The following is a 22,503-nucleotide window of genomic DNA, read 5'->3' as shown; positions in this document are numbered from 1 at the left end:
TTCCAAACATCTTCCAGAGTTTGTATAAATAAAGTAGCTATTTTCTTTAGCTCTTGGCAAGATCACATGAGGTATACAGGAACCACGCTGCAAGAGCAGATCCAAGCCACTATTGTTCTAATCAGGTTTTACTTTGAGTTTGTAAAGAGATTCAATCATGTTATTAAACATGACTTTGATAAACCATTTGTATTATACACCAATACTAGCGGGGAACATCACAGAAGCAAAGGGAAGCCACAAGAATGGTCATATGACCCTCCCTAACAGTATGTTTTGGGTGCCCAGGGCAGCTGGTAGAGAGGTAAATCACTGTGAGGCAGGGGGTGGGGCTGGGGCAGACCCGGCTGGTAGTTCCTACCCTGCACTGGGCTCAGCAGCTAGTCCCAGCTGGGTTGGGGAGGATGGGTCTTCCTCTTCCCCTGCATGGCATCTGGGTCCAGGTCAGACCCACCCCCAGATTTCTCCCCCAGCTGCAGGAAGCTCTGCAAACTCCCCCACTCCCACACCATTGCTCCTCAGCTGCAGGGGGAGGGAATCACTGTATAGGAAGCTGCTCCCCCATCTGCCCAACCCCCATGCATCCAGACCAGTTGTCATCCAGACCCTCCCGCCAAGCCTCATCCCCCTGACTGAGAACCCCCCCAATGAACCCCACTCCACCTGCATCACCCTGATGAGCCACACGCTCTTGGATCCCCCCCACCACTGAGCCCCACTCCCCCAACATCTGGACCTCCACACACACAGACCCCCCTGCTGAGCTCTATTCTTCCCCCAAGCCCTGTCCACTGCACCCCAACCACCTTCAGCTAGACTGCCCTGCAGAGTCCCATTGCCATTGCACCCAGAATCCCCCAATAAGCCCCTGTGCATCCAAATCCCCCCCACATCCAGATCCCCCACTGAGCCACCCACCCCAGAGTGCCCCACACAGAACCCTCTCAACCCACACCTGGATTCCCCCACACTAAGATCCCGCCTTGCTGAGCCTGCCCGCTAGCACCTGGTGCACGTGGCATGGAGGGCAGGGCTCTGGGTGTCTCTGGGCAGGCCCGGTCCTTGCGCAGTGTCAGGGCTGGGTGCAGCCTCATCTGAGTCGCGTCCTGGGGGCAGCTGCAGGGCGATCTCCCATCTCGGTCCAGCCGGGGCCTGGGCTCCCCGAGGCCACGCTGCAGCCTCCACATTTACTTGACAATTAAAACTTGCAGAATTTTGCAAACTTTTAAAATATTGTGCACAGACCCTTTAAGGGCTTGGCCCAGGACGCCCCAGGGGGGTCACGCTCGCAGCCCTGCCCCCGGCCACCCCTCAGCACTCGGGGCGCAGCGCGGCAGAGGAGCCCGGTTTGTGGGCGTGACCGGACCACCGCGAGACTCGGCTAATGGGGGGCACGGCCCGATTCCCCCCCATCCCCCTTCATGGAGCAGCCTTTAGCCCCGCCCTTTCCTCCACCCGCGACCAGAGAGGCGGACCAATACCCTCATCCTGTGGCGGCCGGCCCCAGGAGGGCTGCTCTATCCGCCCCGGAGGCTGAGCTCTATCGTCACCCTGGGCGCCGCCGGAAGCCGCTCTCTATGGTCTCAGGCGGGCCACTCTGCCCAGCGGGAGGTTTCTCACTGCTCAGACTCTGTCCGGCCGGCGCTGTTGTGCGGGCGCCGGTTGCTCCGTGGCCGCGGGATGGGGCGGAGCCGGAGCGCGCGGCGCGCAGCGCGGGACCAGGCGGTAGGTGAGCGCGTGGCCTCGGCTGCGCCCGGGCGGACCCGGGGCCGGAGCCCGCCGGGCCCGGGGCTCTGCCGAGCCCGCTCCCGCCCGCCGGCCCGCGCCTCCCGCCCTGCTCCGTGGCCGCGTGGGCCCAGGGCCTGGCACCCAGGGCCTGGCACCCAGGGCTGGCCTCGACCTTCTCGGCCTCGCCGCGGTGCGGCCTGGAGCTCGCTGGGGCGCGCGGCTGAGCGACCCCGGCCGTTTCCTGACCGGCCAGCGGGCTCCTGGCGCCGGCCGCGGCGCGGCCCCCCGGGCCGGGGACACGCCCAACGGGCGCGAAGTGTCAGCGAAACGGTGCCGCAGCCATTGCCGGAGTCTTAGACCTGACCCAGCGCAAGGGAAGTGGCCTCGGCCGACAGCCTCCCCAAGCTAGCGACCTTGGCGCTACAAACAGCCTGTCAGAACCGGCAACGGCTCCCCCGGCCGCCGGCACACAACCCCTGCCTCCCCCCGGACCTGGCAAGGCCCACAGCGGCCGCCCCCCGCCCCGGCCCAGCGCGCCCCGGCCCAGCGCACCCCGCCCCGCTCCACTCCACAGCCCCCTCCGCGGCCGGCTTGGCCTGCTGGTCCCCCACCTGCTCCCCAAAGCCTAGCCCAGCACACAGAGCCCCCCCCAGCCAGGCCCACAGCGCCCAGCCAGACACGCAGCCCCCTTAACCCCTCCTCCGCCTTCTCCTCCCCCCAGCCCTGCTCGGCACACAGCGCCGCTCCCCCCCGGCACACAGCACGCCCGCCCCCAGCCCTGCCTGGCACACGGCTGAGTCCTGCTCCCATCTCCGAAGCGTGGCACGCAGCCCCCTCCAGCCCAGCTCGCCCGCGCCTCAGCCTGGCTGGCCCACGGGACCCTGCCCCCGGCTCCAGAGCTTGGCATACAGCCTCCCCCCCAGCCCGGCCAGCCACGCTACACCGCCGCTCCCCCCAGAGCCTGGCACACAGGCTCCCCCCGAGCCTCCAGCACCAGCAGGCCCCTGCCTGTCCCCCCCTCCCCCCCACGGGCAGAGCTCCCCGGGCAGCCCGAGCCTTCCCCCTCGCCCCGCCCCCACAGCCCAGGCACCCAGCGCTCCCTCGCCGCCGCCCGCCTCACCTCCTTGGGTCCGGGGGAGCTGGGGCTGGCACCTGCAGGGGGAAAGCCCCCCTCCACCCGGCCGCCTCTCACCTGCAAGCTCGTTGCTGCTCATCCCACCGGAGCCCTTTTTGGCGCCCTAGGCAGTCTCCTACTTCACCTAGTGGTACACCGGCCCTGGGCTTTGTGCACACATGGGGATCAGACTGTTTCACCCCTTCAGGGCTATCAGTTAGTGCAGGGGTTCTCACAACAAAGTTCTGGGGGCCTCAGAGCGAGGCCACCAACTCTTGCTGGTGGCCACTCAGACAATTTTTCCTAAAATTCTTAATTAACTTTAGGAAAAACAAATATGCATATACGTGTCCAAATATTCTAATTTATTTATGAAGGGTTTTTTTTGCAGACTCAATAATAAAAATAATGTACAATTGTGTCTCTTCTTTAGTGGCCATATACAAAATAGACACACAAATAAGATATTTTGCACATTCTTGTTTTTTGTTATTTCTTTTGCTTTTTGGTTGCTTTTTTCACAGCAGACTTACTAGCTAGCTTGGAGGCTGTGAAAACTGATATTAACAAATATAAATTTTCACAGCGGACTTACTCAGCTTTGCAAGCCAGGGGACAAATTAAACCCTGGATGGGGAAGTGAGCATGGAGACAGCGGGGGCCAGGGGTAATGGGAGGCTGCATGGGAGTCTGGGGCGGCAGTGGGGACCAGGGGCAATGTGTGTGGGGGTGAGCCCAGGGCTGTAGCTGGTGCCTGTGCGGCCAGGGCCCCGAGACCACAGTCCCACTGGTGGTGGCCAGAGTTCCGGGGCCGGGAGAGACAGCAGGGATCAGGGGCACTGGAGTGTGTGTGTGTGTGGTGAGCTCAGGGCCAGAACCCAAAGCTCCACGACCAGAGCCTGCTGCGTGCCACCCCAGGGCTGAAGCCCAGGCTTCACTATCCCAGGGAAGATGGGGAATTCACTGGCTGCTTGCTTCTCTGACATTTTGGCTCCAGACGGGGAGGAGGGAGGTGGCCCTGGGGGAGGATCCACTGCCTGGGAGCCTGTGGGTGCAAGAAAATCTCCTGGTGGCTGCATTTGAGAAATGGTGAGCTAGTGTATAGCACCCATGGCCATTTGGGAAAGCAGTATTTCAGATATTGAGGGTTAAGTTAAGAACTCTGTCTCAGCTTGGAAGTAAACTGTTGCTCCAAAGAGAGTGAAAAGTGCATGTGCAGCATGACTGACTTCTAGAGAAATTTTGTGCCACTGCGCATCTGCAGAATTCATGTCCCTGGCATATTTCTTTGCTTCTCCACAGAAAAAAGACTTCTGACAGGAAAGCAAAGAGAAGCCACAAGAGTGGTCACATGCCCCTCCCCAGCAGCGCTGGTGCCTTGGAGATGTAAATCACAGCAGGGCTGTGCCTGGAAGTGAGCGAGAGATGTCCCTCTCGCTCACTATCACAGTGTGCCTGGAGCTGAGGAGGGGCTGGGCTGGGCTGGGGAGGGCCTGGCAGGTCCAGCTGCTAGTCCTGGTTGGGGGAGGACAGGACTACCATGGGCTGCTCCTGTGGCCAGGTCAGAGCTGATCCCAGAAATCTCCCCTGGCTGCAGGAAGCTCCACACCCCCTCTGCTTCCTGCCCTCATTGCTCCCCAGCCACAGGGGAGGGGTCACGGTATGCAGAGCTGTCCCTCCATGCATCTGGACTCCCTGTGCAGAGACCTAGCTATCTTCACCTGGACCCCCGCAGTCTCTCATTCCCCCTGCACCCAGAACCCCCCAACAAGCCCCTGTGCATCCAGTTCCTCCTGCACACGGACCTCACATTAAGCCCCTCCACACTTAGCTACTGCTGGGCTGACTCTGCTTGCCTCACACATGGATCGGAGGGCAAGGCTGGGTGTGCCTTTGAGACTCTGGCCCTCTTGCTCACTCTTGTGATGCCCCTGGCACAGAAAGACGGGGCCCTGAGGTTTTTCCTGTTTCATTGATGGAGCCCGGGCTCTAGGACTCTGCAGGGTGGGAGGGTACCAGAGTTCCAACTTTAGTCCAAGCCCAGAAGTCTGCACAGCAGCCTGAACAGCCCTGCAGCCTGAGCCCTGTGAGCCCGAGTTGGCTGGCATGGGCCAGCCACAGGCTTTTCTTTGCTTTGTAGCCATACTCTTAAAGTCTTCTGTGCTTGACATACGTGGAAATATTAGTATTGCAATCTGTTCTGTGGAGCAATATAGATGTGCTTGTAAGGAATCTGTTTGTCAAAAAACATTTCCTGAATCTTTTGTTGTCTGTACTGTTACAGACATGCTTGCTGACAGGTATTTTGAAATAAATTACCAAAATAATTGAAAATGGCATGATTATATTGTGTTATTTTGACAAAATATGCAGGATTTTGCAGAATTTTTAATTTTTTGGCTCAGAATTCCCTCAGGAGTAGTGACTGGGGTTCTGGTGCAAGCTAGAGGGTTTACAGGAAGTCTGTTGTCACAGTAATTGGGTGGGCTCAAGGTTACATTCTGTGGTTATGAACTATACACACATTCTGTGAATTCAATTCCTACCCTTGGCAGTTTTTAGGCCAGTGGCTCTCAACTTTTCCAGATTACTGTACCCCTTCCAGGAGTCTGATTTGTCTTGCATACCCCAAAGTTTCACCTCACTTAAAAACTGCTTGCTTACAAAATCGGACATAATAATACAAAAATGTCACAGCACACTATTACTGAAAAATTACTTAATTTCGAAGTTTTACCATATAATTAGAAAATAAATCAATTGGAATATAAATATTGTTACGTTTCAATGTATGGTATATAGAGCTTCATAAACAAGTCACTGTATGAAATTGTAGTTTGTACTGAATTTGCTAGTGTTTTTTATGTAGCCTGTTGTAAAATTAGGCAGCTATCTCAATGAATTAGCCATCATGGGGTGGGGCAAGAGCAGTAGATGCAGGATCCTGAGCAAGGTCTTGACTCCCTTTCTAGTACAGTTTTTACAGAAGAAGAGAGGAACTCTCTCTGCCTCTGATGCCTATGGCATAGGGTTACGTTGTGGCACAAAGAGTTCATGCATCAGATTTGGACTGCATATTGGGCCACTGATGCTCCAGTCTCCTGACCTCACATAAGCTGTTGGTGAGTCCCCATGACTGGTATGGTGGGAGGGGATAGTGCATCTGTGGGTACAGCAGAAGTGTGTAGTCTGTCAGTGCCCTAGCCCTGCTGCCAGGCAGCATGTTTCACTTGGGCATTGAGAAAAGGAGTACTTGTGGCACCTTAGAGACTAGTCTCTAAGATGCCACAAGTACTCCTTTTCTTTTTGCGAATACAGACTAACATGGCTGTTACTCTGAAAATTGGGCATTGAGGAAACGCACTGGGCCTGTGACTTTCCAAGGGATGGACTAACTTGCTTTCTAAAAAAGGAAAGGGCCTGAGCTGCCCTGTTTAGATCCAGCTGTTTCTTTGTGGCTACTCCTAGGTAGACATCAGCAGACTGTGAGTGAGCAGTCCTTCTTGTTCCCTGTTCAGATTCAGGGCACTAACGACAGCAGTATTGTCAGTAAATGCTCCACCGCTGCTCTTGGCTACATCCAGGATGGCTTCCTACAGTACTTCGTTACCAAGAGATGCAGACGAGCGCCGCTGATTCATTGGTGAGGAATGGGCTTTGGTTTGATTTGGTTCTTGCTATCCTTTGGGAGGGGCTACTGATACTTAGTGGCAGGGGGGATTGCTGTGATTGGTTTTATTTTGTGGGTAGAACTTCCATTGGTCTCTATTGTCAGTAAATCATAGCCTGGCCTTCAGTCTTGGTCATTCTTTTTTTTAATAAGGGAAATGCACTGTCATGATTGAGCAGAAAGCTATGCTCAATGTTAAGAGGTAACATTTCTGAGTGTTCTAAGATCCATGTGTGCAGTGAGATTGTCCTAAACATTACTGTGCAATAACAGGGGCACAAGTATACATTAGGGTGCAATTTTAGTGCCATTTGGAAATGGAGTTCCTGAAATATAGGCTCCCGCCAAAGATGGGTTTTAAAATTTTCAGATGGTGTAACAGGGTTCCACTCACTGCAGGTGCACCTTCTTATGGCTAGGTTTGGGAATTAGCCCTTGCACCCATTTCACACCCCTTTCTTTTGGTTGCTTGTGCTGTGGCCTCTCTCTCTCTCCGGGACTCAGGGTGCTCCTTCTTCATGACTCGTCCCTTTAGCCAAGTCACTGTATAGTCCTCCAGTTCTGAGGTAACAAAGTCCCACCGGACAAGTTGTCCTTATGCTGTTTCAGGCAATCTTCTGTTCCAGCTCCAGTTTGTTTGCCATTTTTGCAGTGGCTGGTAGGGGAACCTGGACCCATCTGCTACTGTGGTTCTAGCCCAGGGACCCTGAAACTAGCAACCTAGGTCTGCTAAGTCTCAGACCCTGTTGCTGTTTCTCTGGGCTCTTTCCTGCTCCATCTCTTTATCTCCTTGGCATATCTATGGGTTTACAACTGGAGCTTCTGCCCCTCTCTGTGGCTACTTCACCTTCTTAACCACTTGTCAAATTTCCTAGTCCAGGGCAGGATCCAAGGCTTATCCTGTCTCTGGATTTACTCCTTGACCTTGGCCAACTCTCTTTTCCTCTAGTGAGTGACTGCAGAAGTCATCCCTGTCACCCCCTCCTTCTCTCACTTCCTGGCTTTATGCTCCTATCCCTGCTCCTTCCCTCAGCTGTGCTTCATCTGCCACTAGACCTTATCAGTGTCTGGTTCCCCTGCAGCATAGAAGGTTAATTGGTCCTTTCTGGCACACATTACCATGCTCAGGGCTCATGTGGTGTGGACACCCCATCACAGTTAAACTTTTTTTCCAAAGGTCTAGGGAAGAAGGCTATTAACTTTCATAAAATTTATATCACTGGATTGTCCGAGTTTAGAAATATTTCAAAACTTACAGCTCTATAAAACTTTAGCACCACTGCTTACAGGTAGTTTCCTTAGCAGCTCTTTTGTGATTTACTCATTTGAATCCTTAGGGGAACAGACACTGCTCCTTAAATCAAAGGATGAAGAGTTCAAATCCTCCTCTAGTGAGTTTTGTGTGCTATGCATGTTGCTCTCAGTCTTTCTTTTGCCTGGTATAGTAGAGGCTTATGTGGGAGGGTCTAGCTGTCGTGGTGAAAATGACACCAGAGAGGATGGGATGGGAGTCCTGGTCAGGATGAATCAGTTCTATGCCAGAAGAGGCCCACTGATTTCCAGCATTAGGCACAATTGACTGGATCTGTGCTGGGAGCTGGGAATAGGAATGCTTGGTGCAGGCCACAGGCCCGTAATGCTGAGTCTAGGAGATGGGGGAGGAGAACACCAGTGGTAATGAATGGGCCATTTCACTTCAGAGGACATCCTGGACATACTTCCCAACTGCTCAGCTACTAGCTCTGCCCTCCTCCTGGACCCTCCATGTCCTCAGTAGGCCTGGAGTGGCCTTGGGAAGAAAGGACAGTGGTAGCTGCCGGACTGTGAGAAGCACGTTTACCAACTGGAGACAGCAAAGGGGAAAGACAAATTAAACAAATTAGAGGATTGGGCCAAAATAAATCTGATGAGGTTCAATAAGGACAAGTGCAGAGTCCTGCACTTAAGGTGGAAGAATCCCATGCACTGCTACAGACTAGGGACTGAATGGCTCGGCAGCAGTTCTGCGGAAAAGGATTACAGTGGACGAGAAGTGAAATCCTAGGGATTACAGTGGACGAGAAGCTGGGTATGAGTCAACAGTGTGCCCTTGTTGCCAAGAAGGCTAACTGCATTTTGGGCTGTGTAAGTAGGGGCGTTGCCGCAGATCGAGGGACACGATCATTCCCCTCTGTTCAACATTGGTGAGGCCTCATCTGGTGTACTGTGTCCACTTTTGGGCCCCACACTACAAGAAGGATATGGAAAAATTGGAACGCATCCAGCGGAGGGCAACAAAAATTATTAGGGGACTGTAATACATTACTTATGAAGAGAGGCTGAGGGAACTGGAATTATTTAGTCTGCAGAAGAGAAGAATGAGGGGGGATTTGATACCTGCTTTCAACTACCTGAAAGGTGGTTCCAAAGAGGATGGATCTAGACTGTTTTCAGTGGTTGCAGAGGACAGAACAAGCAGTAATGGTCTCAAGTTGCAGTGTGGGAGACTTAGGTTGGATATTAGGAAAAACTTTTTCACTAGGAGGGTGGTGAAACACTGGAATGCGTTACCTAGGGAGGTGGTAGAATCTCCTTCCTTTGAGGTTTTTAAGGTCAGGCTTGAGAAAGCCCTGGCTGGGATGATTTAGTTGGGGATCAGTCCTGCTTTGAGCAGGGGGTTGGACTAGATGACCTCCCGAGGTCCCTTCCAACCCTGATATCCTATGATTCTATTAGAGGAATCAAGCTCCGGACTGCCTACTCCACTTCAGGGACTAGAGTAGCAGGAATGGGCTACGCATGCTGTTCTGCAGCACAGGGGAATCACAGAGGTGTGAAGTAGAGGAGGAGGGAATGAGGCCTTTTGGGAAAGGAATGGGTTCTGAAAGAAGGGAGTGAAGTTCCCACGAGAAGGGGAGTGTGGCGTTTTTGAGTGAAAGGGGAAATCTGGATACAACAGTTGGATTTTATTTCCTAGGGGTTACTATGTCCGGGCCCGAGCTGTGGATCATTGTGTGCGAGAGTTTCTGCTCCAGAGTCAAGGCCACCCCAGGAGACAGGTGAATTCTCTGGGGGAGGAGTGCAGGGCCTGAGCTCCCATTGTGGGTCTGGGGAGACCTCCTTGGGGTCTGTGGTCTGCATTAGTGTGGCATATCTCCTGTCATCCCTTCCCAGGAAGGCACAGATGGGTATATAAGACTGGCACCATTAGTGCCCACTTTTGTTCTTGGAGCCTGGGCAGAGGAGACAAAATCCTTGGGAGGGGGGCACTGTCTGTGTACATGTTCCTACTACTGGGGGTTTGCCACGCTAGGCTAATGCCCCATGGATGTTGGCACCTACATACTCTAGTGCTTTGTGCCCTGCAAATAGCCAGGCTGCTGCTGGAGTTAAATAACATTCTCTCCCCCTCCCCGCAGATCCTTTCTTTTGGTGCTGGCTTTGACTCCCTGTATTTCCGCCTAAAGGCTGTGGGTCTTCTGAGTTGCACTGTGGTGTATGAGGTAGATTTCCCAAGTGTGGCAAGCCGGAAAGCTGCTCTGATCAAGGGTACGGAGAACCTGGCCATGGTCGTGGGAGGAGTTGGAGGGAGAGAATCAGGTATGACATTTCTGGCTGCAGCAGGCTAGCCAGAATGCAACTTACCTGTCATCTGATGCAGAGGCAGAGTATGTAGGTGGAGTTTCCACAAGGGATACTGGGAATACACTGGTTGTAAGTTTCCTTGGCCTTTTGCAGATCATTCTTGACATTGTCCCTCTGTGGCCTATTAGTGATGGGAGTCTGTGGCATGGGTTTTCCCAGTCTCCTGCCCAGTGTTTCCTCTAATTTTTCCCACACATGTGTGAAATGAATTTTGTTATGTACAGCAATATGGAGGTGATGTGTGACACATCACCTCCATATTGGTGCACATAACAAAATTCATGTGGCGGGGGTTGGGTCGAGGGGTTTGGAGTGTGGGAGGGGGCTCAGGGCTGGGGCAGAGGTTTGGGGTGTGGGGGGATGAGGACCCTGGCTGTGGGTACAGGCTCTGAGGTGGGGCAAGGATGAGGGGCTCAGGGCTGGGGCAGAGGGTCGGAGTGGGGGGTATGGTCTCCAGCTGGGGGTGCGGGCTCTGGGATGGGGCCAGGGATGAGGGGTTTGGGATGCAGGCTGCCCTGGGGCTACAGTGGGGAGAGAGGACTCCCCCCAGCTCTCTCTTCTCACAGCAGCACCTGGGCTGGGGCAGGAGAGGTGTCTCTCCCCCGGCCACAGCAGGTCCAGGCCAGGGCAGGTCCGGGGCTGGGGGAGGGGCGCTTCTCCCCACTGCAGCAGGTCCAGAGCTGGGGGAGGGGTGCCTCTCCCCGCTGCAGCAGGTCCGGGGCTGGGAACGGGGCGCCTCTTCCTGCTGCAGCACGTCCGGGGCTGGGCGCCTCTCTCTGCCACATCCCTGAGCGCCTGTGTGGCGCTTAATAGGCTGTTGCGCAGCTTAGAGGGAACTAAGCTTCTGCCCCCACATGCTGTCAGTGGGGGTGGGGACACTGTTGAGAGTGGGTTGTCTCTCATGTGGGTGTTCCTGTCACTCCTGCTGCTGCCAGCATATTAGCAAGGGGTCAGTGTTGTAATGAGGGTGTCTTGATTGTTTTCCCCCAGGAGCCATGAGCTTTTCTGTGGAGGATTATAAATTGCTGGGAGTGGATTTATCTGAGCTGTCTAAGCTGGAGCAAGCCCTAAAGGAGGCAGGCCTGGACCCTGAGGTTCCCACCATGCTTTTAGCAGAAGTGGTGCTCGCTTACATGGAGATCAGCAGGTTGGTTGGCTCACTCTCTTCCCTGTTAGCTAGGTGCCTAAGTGGGTGCAGTGAGGACAGTATTAGTATGTGGAGAAGGTCTGAGAGTGGAAAGTCTGGTCCTGGAGACCTATATCTGGTGCCTTTTGGCTGTTCCCTGGGTGAACTGTGGAAGCCACTGGCAGCTACTTAGTTAGAGCTGCCATGGGGTAAATCCCTTCATTAAGTAGGTAATCTGCAGAACTACATCTCAAATGGGAATGGCTTTGGATTCTGGCAGCTCCTAGAGCCCTCTGGGCAGCTGGGGGAGGGCTCTTGCAGCTTCCCAGCACCAGATGCTTCTCTGCTCAGCACACTTCCCTCCAAACAGAAGAATCATCTCCATTGGCACCGTCTGTGGATCTGTAGAAAGGTTCCTGGTGCCTGTTCCCATCTCTGCTGGGGCCACAGCCTTCTCAATTTCTCTCCTCTGCCTGTGGCTTTGATAGGTCGGATGCTTTGATCCAGTGGGCAGCTCAGCATTTCCCCTGTGCACAGTTTGTGGTCTATGAGCAGATGCACCCTGAGGACCCCTTTGGTCGCATCATGCAGCAGCACTTCAGCCGGCTGAACTCTGTGCTGCACACCCTAGCCCAGTATCCCAATTGTGAGGCGCAGAGGAGACGCTTTCTCCAGCGGGTAGGTGGTTATGGTCCTGGAGCAGGTGTGGGTTCTGAGCCATCTGGGACAGAACATAACTTCAGAAGGCAGGGATGATCCCACTGGGCTTTGGTGTGGGTTGGTCAGAACCAGGCCAGGGATAAGAGGCACTATCCACTCCAGCAGCCACATGGCCTCCTCTCCCCATGCCCAGTCTCTTAGAGCACCTTCTCTTGTCTGACAGCTCTCTCCATGCAGGAGCTAGTACACTGCTTATTGTGGTGAAGCTGCATCCCTCGGAGGATCCCACAAGTTTAGGGCCTATTAGCTGGGGTACAATGAGTGTCGACTCTGAGCTAGTCACAGCAACATGCTCAGGATGGGGCATTTGCTGCAGTGTGAATCCTGGAGACAGGAGGTATGCCCCCACCATGGGGATTGAGCTGTCCATGTTCAGGCCAGCCAATTGTGTGGGAATCTGGCCAGCACTGCCAGTTTGAATATGTTTTAGAATTGGGAGCAGGTTGTGTCTGTCACTGGGGGAGTGAAGCCCCTGCTGTGAGGGAGTGGAGCGGGTTGTGGCTTTCTCCCTGAGGGAATGTGGGTCTCTGTTTTAGGGATGGGCCGAGTGCAGTATCATTGATATGAATGAGTTCTATGCCAGCTTTATCCCCGAAGATGAGCGACGGAGAGTGAAGGCTCTGGAGCCCTTTGATGAATATGAGGTAACTTTACCCCTTTTCTTTCTTACACCAGGGGCCTGGCTTTAAGGGGCTGTAGCTTCCCTGGTGGTCATGGGGCTGGCTGCACAGGTGCTGCTGGGGATATAGGTGTTACTGGGTAAACAGAAGAGGCCCTGGGAATCTGAGACCCAGTTAACACTGAGCCTGCAGGGAAGCTGCCCATGAAGCTGGGGCAGGCAGCAGATGTTCTGGCCTTTTAATATATGTTTCAGTGACTGCCTGCCTCCTGTCCCACAGCTGGCTGCACAGGCCCCATCCCATGGGCAGAGTCAGACCCAGTTCCCTAAACTTCCCAGAAGTCAGTGCAGGCCCCAGTGCTGCAGCTTACTTCCTGAGTGGGCCTCTGCCCTAGCTTCAGTCTTCAAGTGGGCTCAAGACCAGACCTAAGGTAAAGTGCCCGGATTACAACAGTGCGGTCTCTGCACCAGAGACAGGAAAAAGGAGAGCTTTCCTGGTGCTTTGTTGGAGACTTTGGCATCATTTTTAATAGGGTTGGGAATCTAACAGGTTAACCTTGTCTCCATCTGCTGTGGGCCTGCATCCCTTCCCCTACATCCCTCAGTGCCCCACTCCCCACCATCACTGCTGCAAAGATCTGAGTTTCTCTCTTCTGGCTTGCTGCAGGAATGGCACCTGAAATGTTCACATTACTTTATCCTGGCTGCATCGAAGGGGAAAGAGCTTGCCTGGACTCCTCTGTTCTCCAAGATGCCAGGTAAATATGAACTGACTCTCACTGGCACAGGCCTCTGAAAAGATCCAGGGGTATAGCCTTTCTCCAGAAAGAGCACATGAGATTCTGCCATCTGAGTAGACCTCTCCAGCCTTCCTGCTAATGATGACTTTGCAATCTGTAGCTGTCATAAATATAGAGAGAAGGGTAGCATAAAATCCCTCCTTGGCAGCTGTACTAAATCGCTTTACCAGTAAGGGGTTAAGAAGCTCAAATAACCTAGTTGGCTCCTGACCAGAAGGACCAATGAGAAAAGAAGATACTTTCAAATCTGGGTAGGGAGAGTTTGTTTGTGGCTCTCTTTGTTTGTTCCCTCTCTGGATGGAGGGAGAGACCAAGCAGGTACATCATCTCCTGAAAATATACCTGGAATGATCCATCTAAAATCGCAGAAATTGTAAGTAGGCAAGGAAATGCATTAGGTTATCTTTTGTTTTAGCTTGTGAATTTTCCTATGCTACAAAGGTAGTTTTATTCCTGTTTTTGTAATTGTGAAGCTGAGTCCAGAGGGGAGTCCTCTGTGTTTTAAATCTTTTTATTATCCTGTAAAGTTACCTTCCATCCTGATTTTGCAGGTGTGATTCTTTTACTTTTTGCTTTATAATAAAGTTCTTCTTTTAAGAACCTGATTGATTTTAGTGTCCTGAAGATAGAGGGTCTGGTCTGTACTCAAATTGTTAAGGCAATTAGTTGATATATTATTCTCAAGCCTCCCCAGGAAAGGGGGTGAAGGGGCTTGTGGGGATAGGGATTCCAAGTGACCCTTCCCTGAATTTTTGTGTAATTCACTTGGAGGTGGCAGCAATACTGTCCAAGGACAAGGAAAGGAATTTGTGCCTTGGGGAAGTTTTTAACCTAAGCTGGTAGACTATAAGCTTAGGGGGTCTTTCATGCGGGTCCCCACATCTGTACCCCAGAGTTCAGAGTGGCAGTAGCACTGACAGTAGCACTGAGGTCATATTTGCACCCTGCGATGTTGGTGTCCTGGCTCAGTGGGACTGAGCGGTGAGAGCTTTTCATTCCTTCAGGTTGTTACACTCTCCTAGTTTTGAGTTATTCTGGATGATGGCTGCAACTCCCCCCTCCCACCCACTGCTCATTTGTGGCATTCTTTAGACTCCGTGTCTCTGATTTTCTCTCTTCTGCCTCCCCACAAGGCCCTGTAGGCCATCCTGTTCTCTCTATTATATATAGCAGGCTTGGCCAAACCGCGGCTCATGAGCTGCATGCGGCTTTTTTACTGTTAAAGTGCGGCTTGTGCAGCCCCCAGACCATTTTCTGCTTACTAGACTAGGGGTTGGGAGCTCGGGCTTCTGCCATGTGGTGGGGCTCAGGGCTTTAACCCCACGTTGGGGAGAGGCTTCTGCCCCATGGGGTTGAAGGCCCGGGGCCTCCTGCGGGGCTGAAGGTCCGCGCTTCCCCCACCTCCCGAATCTGGTAGGCAGAGGAATGGTGCTCGGGCCTCCAGGAAATAATTCAAGAGAATTTAAACCCTGGTGAACCCAATAGCATGAGAGTGAGGCTGATAGAGAAATTTGCACATGCGCATTGTACAAGGAAATAGCATCATTCTGTATTCAGATGTTGCGCTGTGTGGACCTTGTATGCAAATGATCTCCCTGCATCTGCAGAATACAGACTGTGTTTACTGTTCGTAAGTCACATTTGAATAGTTTTAGATTTAAGTGTTAACCCTGTGTTAATTTTGTGGATGACAATTGTTAGAGGGCTTTCCCTTCACCCTGCCACTTCCCTGGTTCTTGTCACGCAGACAGCAAGCAGCAAAAGACCAGAAGTCCGAAGTACAGACAATGCAATGTTTATTGGGGTTAATTTCCAGCAAGCATGATTCCAATTTCCCACCCGCTTCCTGTTTGACCCCAGTTTATATAGTAATATTCTCAGCTATACCTTAATCGATCATTTTACTGAAATTTAACTAACCAATCCTAACATATTGTAACATAATTCTCTAACCAATTATATCTCAGGTTTCAGAGTAGCAGCCGTGTTAGTCTGTATCTGCAAAAAGAAAAGGAGTACTTGTGGCACCTTAGAGACTAACAAATTTATTTGAGCATAAGCTTTCATGAGCTACAGCTCACTTCATGCATCTGATGAAGTGACCTGTAGCTCACGAAAGCTTATGCTCAAATAAATTTGTTAGTCTCTAAGGTGCCACCAGTACTCCTTTTCTTTTTGCAATTATATCTCACTACCTCAATTAACTTACACCTAGCAAAATTAATTATACAGCAGACAGAAACAATTAGAGAACCAGACAGATTCACAATAGAAAAGTGGGGGCCATAAAGATAAAACAATACAGAAATGAGAGTTTCACAACCATTGATAAGTGATTTCTTGCCAGAAAAGATGCTATCAAACTAAGTTTTCTTTAACCATCTTAAGATCTGTTTCTTTATCTGGTGGTGGTGGGCACTATCAGGAAAGGATCATCTTCCTAACAGCCCAATACCACCTTATTTCAATGTGACTGGTTTGGAATGTGAGGATGTGACTATACGCTTCCGAGCTTATGGCTACCCCTGCACAAGGCCTCAGACTATCTTGGTGAGAGAAGGCCCATACACAGGCGGATTTGTGATTTTGTTTCTTATACCTCTATAACTAGCTAAGTGCTAAAAATACACCTAAGTTCTTAAAGTATAGGCCTTTACAGGCAGGCCTGAATATCTATTTTCTAACGACATCTTCAAAATGGTAAGAAATGCAAGTATGAAGAAGAAAACCAAAGTTTTAAGCCAGTATTGGAGGAAGATTTTGCATTCACTGTTAAAGATGGCAAACCCCTGTGCCTTATCTGCAATGCATTGCTCACTCACTACAAAGCAAGCAACTTGAAATGTCACTACGAAATGAATCACAATAACTTTTCATCTAAATACCTTCCTGAATCAGAATTAAGGAAAAACAAGCTAACCACATTAAAATTACGCCTAAACAGTCAACAGACACTAGTTTTGGCATTCAGTAAGGAAGCTGACACAATGACTGAAGTTAATTTTGTTATGTCATGGAATATCGCTCGTGCTAAACATCCATATTGTGATGGGGAATTTAAGAAGAATATTGCAGAAGTGGTTGCAATTTTGGATGCAACTAACAAAAAACTTCAACTAATAACGCAAATTTAAATTTTGCACCACACTATGGAGAGCCATATTTCCCAGATCAGTGCTGATGTTGCAAGCAAGCTGCAAAACAATCTAAAGAATTCTCTAGCATTCAGTCTAGTTGTTGAAAAATCCACAGATATACAAGATAAACCACAACTAACGATATTTGTTCGCTATGTTTCCGTGGATGTAATTGCGAAAGAAGAAATGTTGAACTCAATGGCGCTAAAAGAAACAACCTGCAGTATTGACGTAAAGAATGCACTTGACAAAGCATTTACACATGCTGATATACCGCTGGATAAACTCGTCAGCGTTGCAATGGATGGAGCACCTGTAATGGTGGGGAAAAAAAGTAGGCCTTATCATATTCTTGAAAAGCAATCCCAAATTTCTGGAGTTTTTCCCTGTTTCTTGCATCATCCATCATGAACATCTCACAGGCAGATATTTCAAGTATGAAAATGGTCATAGAAATTGTCAGTTTCATCCACGTGAATGGGAAGACTCATCAGCAGTTCAAAAATTTAATCAAAGAGCTGGATCTTGAAGAGTACCTAACAACGTCTCTTTCTACTGTATTGTGGGGTGGTTATCAACCAGCAATGTCTTATATAGGCTTGTGGAATGTTGGAACCTATTAATGCTTCCCTTGAAGAAAAGGAAAAGTCCTATCCACATCTGAAAGATGAGCAATGGATGTAGGATCTGATGTTTTTCACTGATATTATGCAACATCTGCGCAAACTCAACTTGGCATTCCAAGGGTAGGATAAGATTATTTCTGACCTTACTCAAACAGTCTTCAGCTTCTAGAATAAGTTAAAGCTTCTGCAGAGAGACATAGTGTCAAGACAGTTCAACCACTTTCCCCATCTCAAGAGTAGGGTAAACACATTACCTGAATTTGAAGTAGAAGATCATAAACATGAGGAATACAGAGGTAAATTACAAGGTCTGCTTGATGATTTTGGGGGCAAGTTTGAAAACTTGCAGAAGTTGAGATCCTGCTTCGCCTTTCTTATAAACCCATTCATGCTTGATGTGAACAACAATGGCTGTCCGATTCCCCAAAACCATGGTTACAGAAAGATCTACTGTAGAAATGGAACTATTGGAACTCCAGGAGGATCAGGCTCTAAAGGTAATGTGTAAGTCACAGTCTGCAATCATGTTCTAGAAGCAAGTGCCCAAAAGGAAGTAGACTAACTCAAGAAGACGAGTGTGCGACTCATTTTAGTTTTCAGCACAACATACTGCTGTGAATCGCTGTACTCCATGATGAAGTTTGTAAAATCGAAACCTCTGACCGAGCTCCTCCACACCACCTTGACAACATATCAACCAGATTTCCAAAGACTTACGACCAGGATGGAGACCCACAAGGCCTCTAGGTCAAGCCGTAATTCGCTGTGATTCAGTAAGTAGGATGTTAATATTTTAAGTGCATGTATAAAGGTCGTGCATGTTTTCATAGAATCATAGAATATGAGGGTTGGAAGGGACCTCGGGAGGTCATCTAGTCCAACCCCCTGCTCAAAGTAGGACCGATCCCCAATTAAATCATCCCAGCCAGCGCTTTCTCAAGCTTGATCTTAAAAACTTCTAAGGAAGGAGATTCCACTACCTCCCTAGGTAACGCATTCCAGTGTTTCACCACCCTCCTAGTGAAAAAGTTTTTCCTAATATCCAACCTAAATCTCCCCCACTGCAACTTGAGACCATTACTCCTTGTTCTGTCATCTGCTACCACTGACAACAGTCTAGATCCATCCTCTTTGGAACCCCCTTTCAGGTAGTTGAAAGCAGCTATCAAATCCCCCCTCATTTTTCTCTTCCGTAGACTAAACATCCCCAGTTCCCTCAGCCTCTCCTCATAAGTCATGTGTTCCAGTCCCCTAATCATTTTTGTTGCCCTCCGCTGGACGTTTTCCAATTTTTCCATCTCCTTCTTGTAGTGTAGGACCCAAAAGTGGACACAGTACTCCAGATGAGGCCTCACCAGTGTCGAATAGAGGGGAACGATCACGTCCCTCGATCTGCTGGCAATGCCTCTACTTATACATCCCAAAATGCCATTGGCCTTCTTGGCAACAAGGGCACACTGTTGACTCATAGCCAGCTTCTCGTCCACTGTAACCCCTAGGTCCTTTTCTGCAGAACTGCTGCCGAGCCATTTGGTCCCTAGTCTGTAGCGGTGCATGGGATTCTTCCGTCCTGAGTGCAGGAGTCTGCACTTGTCCTTGTTGAACCTCATCAGATTTCTTTTGGCCCAATCCTCCAATTTGTCTAGGTCCCTCTGTATCCTATCCCTTACCCTCCAGCGTATCTACCTGTCCTCCGAGTTTAGTGTCATCTGCAAACTTGCTGAGGGAGCAATCCACACCATCCTCCAGATCATTTATGAAGATATTGAACAAAACCGACCCTTGGGGCACTCCACTTGATACCGGCTGCCAACTAGACATGGAGCCATTGATCACTACCCATTGAGCCTGACAATCTAGCCAGCTTTCTATCCACCTTATAGTCTATTCATCCAGCCCATACTTCTTTAACTTGCTGGCAAGAATACTGTGGGAGACCGTGTCAAAAGCTTTGCTAAAGTCAAGGAACAACACGTCCACTACTTTCCCTTCAACCACAGAGCCAGTTATCTTGTCATAGAAGGCAATTAGATTAGTCAGGCATGACTTGCCCTTGGTGAATCCATGCTGACTGTTCCTGATCACTTTCCTCTCCTCTAAGTGCTTCAGAATTGTTTCCTTGAGGACCTGCTCCATGAGTTTTCCAGGGACTGAGGTGAGGCTGACTGGCCTGTAGTTCCCAGGATCCTCCTCCTTCCCTTTTTTAAAGATGGGCACTACATTAGCCTTTTTCCAGTCATCCGAGACTTCCCCGGATCGCCATGAGTTTTCAAAGATAATGGCCAATGGCTCTGCAATCACATCCGCCAACTCCTTTAGCACTCTCGAATGCAACGCATCCGGCCCCATGGACTTGTGCACGTCCAGCTTTTCTAAATAGTCCAGAACCACTTCTTTCTCCACAGAGGGCTGGTCACCTCCTCCCCATGCTGTGCTGCCCAGTGCAGTAGTCTGGGAGCTGACCTTGTTCGTGAAGACAGAGGCAAAAAAAGCATTGAGTACATTAGCTTTTTCCACATCATCTGTCACTCGGTTGCCTCCCTCATTCAGTAAGGGGCCCACACTTTCCTTGACTTTCTTCTTGTTGCCAACATACCTGAAGAAACCCTTCTTGTTACTCTTAACATCTCCTGCTAGCTGCAACTCCAGATGTGATTTGGCCTTCCTGATTTCACTCCTGCATGCCCGAGCAATATTTTTGTACTCATCCCTGGTCATTTGTCCAATCTTCCAGTTCTTGTAAGCTTCTTTTTTGTATTTAAGATCAGCAAGGATTTCACTGTTAAACCAAGCTGGTCGCCTGCCATATTTACTATTCTTTCTACACATCGGGATGGTTTGTCCCTGTAACCTCAATAAGGATTCTTTAAAATACAGCCAGCTCTCCTGGACTCCTTTCCCCCTCATGTTATTCTCCCAGGGGATCTTGCCCATCAGTTCCCTGAGGGAGTCAAAGTCTGCTTTTCTGAAGTCCAGGGTCTGTATTCTGCTGCTCTCCTTTCTTCCTTGTGTTAGGATCCTGAACTCGACCATTTCATGGTCACTGCCTCCCAGGTTCCCATCCACTTTTGCTTCCCCTACTAATTCTTCCCGGTTTGTGAGCAGCAGGTCAAGAAGAGCTCTGCCCCTAGTTGGTTCCTCCAGCACTTGCACCAGGAAATTGTCCCCTACATTTTCCAAAAACTTCCTGGATTGCCTGTGCACCGCTGTATTGCTCTCCCAGCAGATATCAGGGTGATTGAAGTCTCCCATGAGAACCACGGCCTGCGATCTAGTAACTTCTGCGAGTTGTCGGAAGAAAGTCTCGTCCACCTCATCCCCCTGGTCTGGTGGTCTATAGTAGACTCCCAGCATGACATCACCCTTGTCGCTCACACTTCTAAACTTAATCCAGAGACTCTCAGGTTTTTCTGCAGTTTCATACTTGGGCTCTGAGCAGTCATACTGCTCTCTTACATACAGTGCAATTCCCCCACCTTTTCTGCCCTTCCTGTCCTTCCTGAACAGCTTATATCCATCCATGACAGTACTCCAGTCATGTGAGTTATCCCAACAAGTCTCCGTTATTCCAATCACATCATAATTCCTTGTCTGTGCCAGGATTTCCAGTTCTCCCTGCTTGTTTCCCAGGCTTCGTGCATTTGTATATAGGCACTTGAGGTAACCTGCTGATCGCCCCTCTTTCTCACTATGAGGCAGGAGCCCTCCCCTCTCACACGCTCTTGCTCGTGCTTCCTCCCGGTATCCCACTTACCTCAGGGCTTTGGTCTTCTTCCCCTGGTGAACCTAGTTTAAAGCCCTCCTCACTAGGTTAGCCAGCCTGCTCGCAAAGATGCTCTTCCTCTCTTCGTTAGGTGGAGCCTATCTCTGCCTAGCACTCCTCCTTCTTGGAACACCATCCCATGGTCAAAGAATCCAAAGCCTTCTCTCCGACACCACCTGCGTAGCCATTCGTTGACTTCCACGATTCGACGGTCTCTACCCAGGCCTTTTCCTTACACGGGGAGGATGGACGAGAACACCACTTGCACCTCAAACTCCTTTATCCTTCTTCCCAGAGCCACGTAGTCCGCAGTGATCCGCTCAAGGTCATTCTTGGCAGTATAATTGGTGCCCACGTTAAGAAGCAGGAAGGGGTAACGATCTGAGGGCTTGATGAGTCTCAGCAGTCTCTCCGTCACATCGCGAATCTTAGCTCCTGGCAAGCAGCAGACTTCTCGGTTTTACCGGTTGGGGCGGCAGATAGATGACTCAGTCCCCCTGAGGAGAGAGTCCCCGACCACCACCACCCGCCTCCTCTTGGGAGCGGTGGTCGTGGAACCCCAACCCTAGGACAGTGCATCCCATGCCTTCCAATCGGCGGAGTCTCCTTCTGCTCCCTTCCCTCAGACGTATCATCTGGTCCACTCTCCGCATTAGTACCTGTGGAGAGAACATGAAAACGGTTACTTACCTGTTTCTGCCCTGCTGGTACATGGACGTTCCCCTTTTTCTTCTGGAGGTCACATGATGCCAAATTTCTTCACCATCCTTCTGTCCCCGATGTGCAGCCTGCTCTGAATCTTCAGAACCTTGTGCCTGTAGAAGCCTATCCTGACATCCGTCCAGGAAATCTTCAGTTTCTCTTATGCAACGCAGGGTCGATACCTGTTGCTCCAGACCTTGAACCTTCTCTTCCAGTATGGAGACCAGCTTGCACTTCGTACAAACAAAGTCGCATCTGTCCTGTGGAAGAAAGACAAACATAGCACATCCAGTACAGGTCACAACAGCTGAACACCCTCCATCCATATTACCTTCCTTCTACGAGCTTCCTCAGGAGTTGTAGTAATTACTCAGAGAATCCGGCAAGATGTAAGCCTCAGTGGGCTCTCCCCAGGCGAACTCCCAGGCAAACTCCTTTTGTTAGCTGCTCAGCTGGTTCGCAACTGACTGGCTTTTTATGCAGTCAGGCCCACTTAAGGCTCACCTGGAACAAAGCACACCCAGTTCCCGCCCTTTTCAAACAACCAATAAAGCACACAGCACACAGTCACAATGTCCTCACAACAAACACTCAGATACTCACCAACACAGTCTCCTTAATGCAGCCCTTAGCGTACCTCCTCTCAGGCAGATCCCAGGCAAACTCCTTTTGTTAGCTGCTCTGCTGTTCGCTGCTCAGCTGGTTTGCAAGAGATCAAGTGATCCGTCCCTGTTGTCCATTCACAGCTTCCTACAGTCAGAGGTTTAGGGACACCAGAGCATTGGGTTGGGTTCCTGACCATCTTGGCTAATATCCATTGATGGCCTTATCCTCCATGAATGTATCTAATTCTGTTTTAAACTCAGTTACACTT

The 22,503-nt window shown here is 50.6% G+C and overlaps 1 protein-coding gene across 6 annotated transcripts in view; it reads left to right on the top strand.

Moving 5' to 3' along the window:
• The first annotated feature begins 1,402 nt into the window (after positions 1 to 1,402).
• LCMT2 (leucine carboxyl methyltransferase 2) overlaps positions 1,403 to 22,503 on the top strand; it is a 69,195-nt gene continuing 48,094 nt past the window's right edge. The window contains exons 1-9 of one of the 6 annotated variants that reach the window (XM_037904412.1): positions 1,595 to 1,729; positions 6,361 to 6,485; positions 7,850 to 7,903; positions 9,469 to 9,550; positions 9,911 to 10,091; positions 11,127 to 11,283; positions 11,751 to 11,940; positions 12,519 to 12,626; positions 13,269 to 13,359. In XM_037904412.1, the coding sequence (XP_037760340.1) occupies positions 10,058 to 10,091; positions 11,127 to 11,283; positions 11,751 to 11,940; positions 12,519 to 12,626; positions 13,269 to 13,359 (580 nt within the window). In that variant the 5' untranslated portion in view covers positions 1,595 to 1,729; positions 6,361 to 6,485; positions 7,850 to 7,903; positions 9,469 to 9,550; positions 9,911 to 10,057. Of the gene's footprint in view, positions 1,730 to 6,360; positions 6,486 to 7,849; positions 7,904 to 9,468; positions 9,551 to 9,910; positions 10,092 to 11,126; positions 11,284 to 11,750; positions 11,941 to 12,518; positions 12,627 to 13,268; positions 13,360 to 22,503 lie in introns of all 6 variants that reach the window. The other 5 variants (XM_037904078.2, XM_037904333.2, XM_037904151.2 and 2 more) reach the window with 5 other exon arrangements.

The sequence above is a fragment of the Chelonia mydas genome, chromosome 1 (assembly GCF_015237465.2).
Source record: "Chelonia mydas isolate rCheMyd1 chromosome 1, rCheMyd1.pri.v2, whole genome shotgun sequence".
Lineage (NCBI taxonomy): Eukaryota > Metazoa > Chordata > Testudines > Cheloniidae > Chelonia > Chelonia mydas.
Note: the sequence above shows the minus strand (reverse complement) of the source record. Positions and strands in the feature narration are given on the sequence as shown.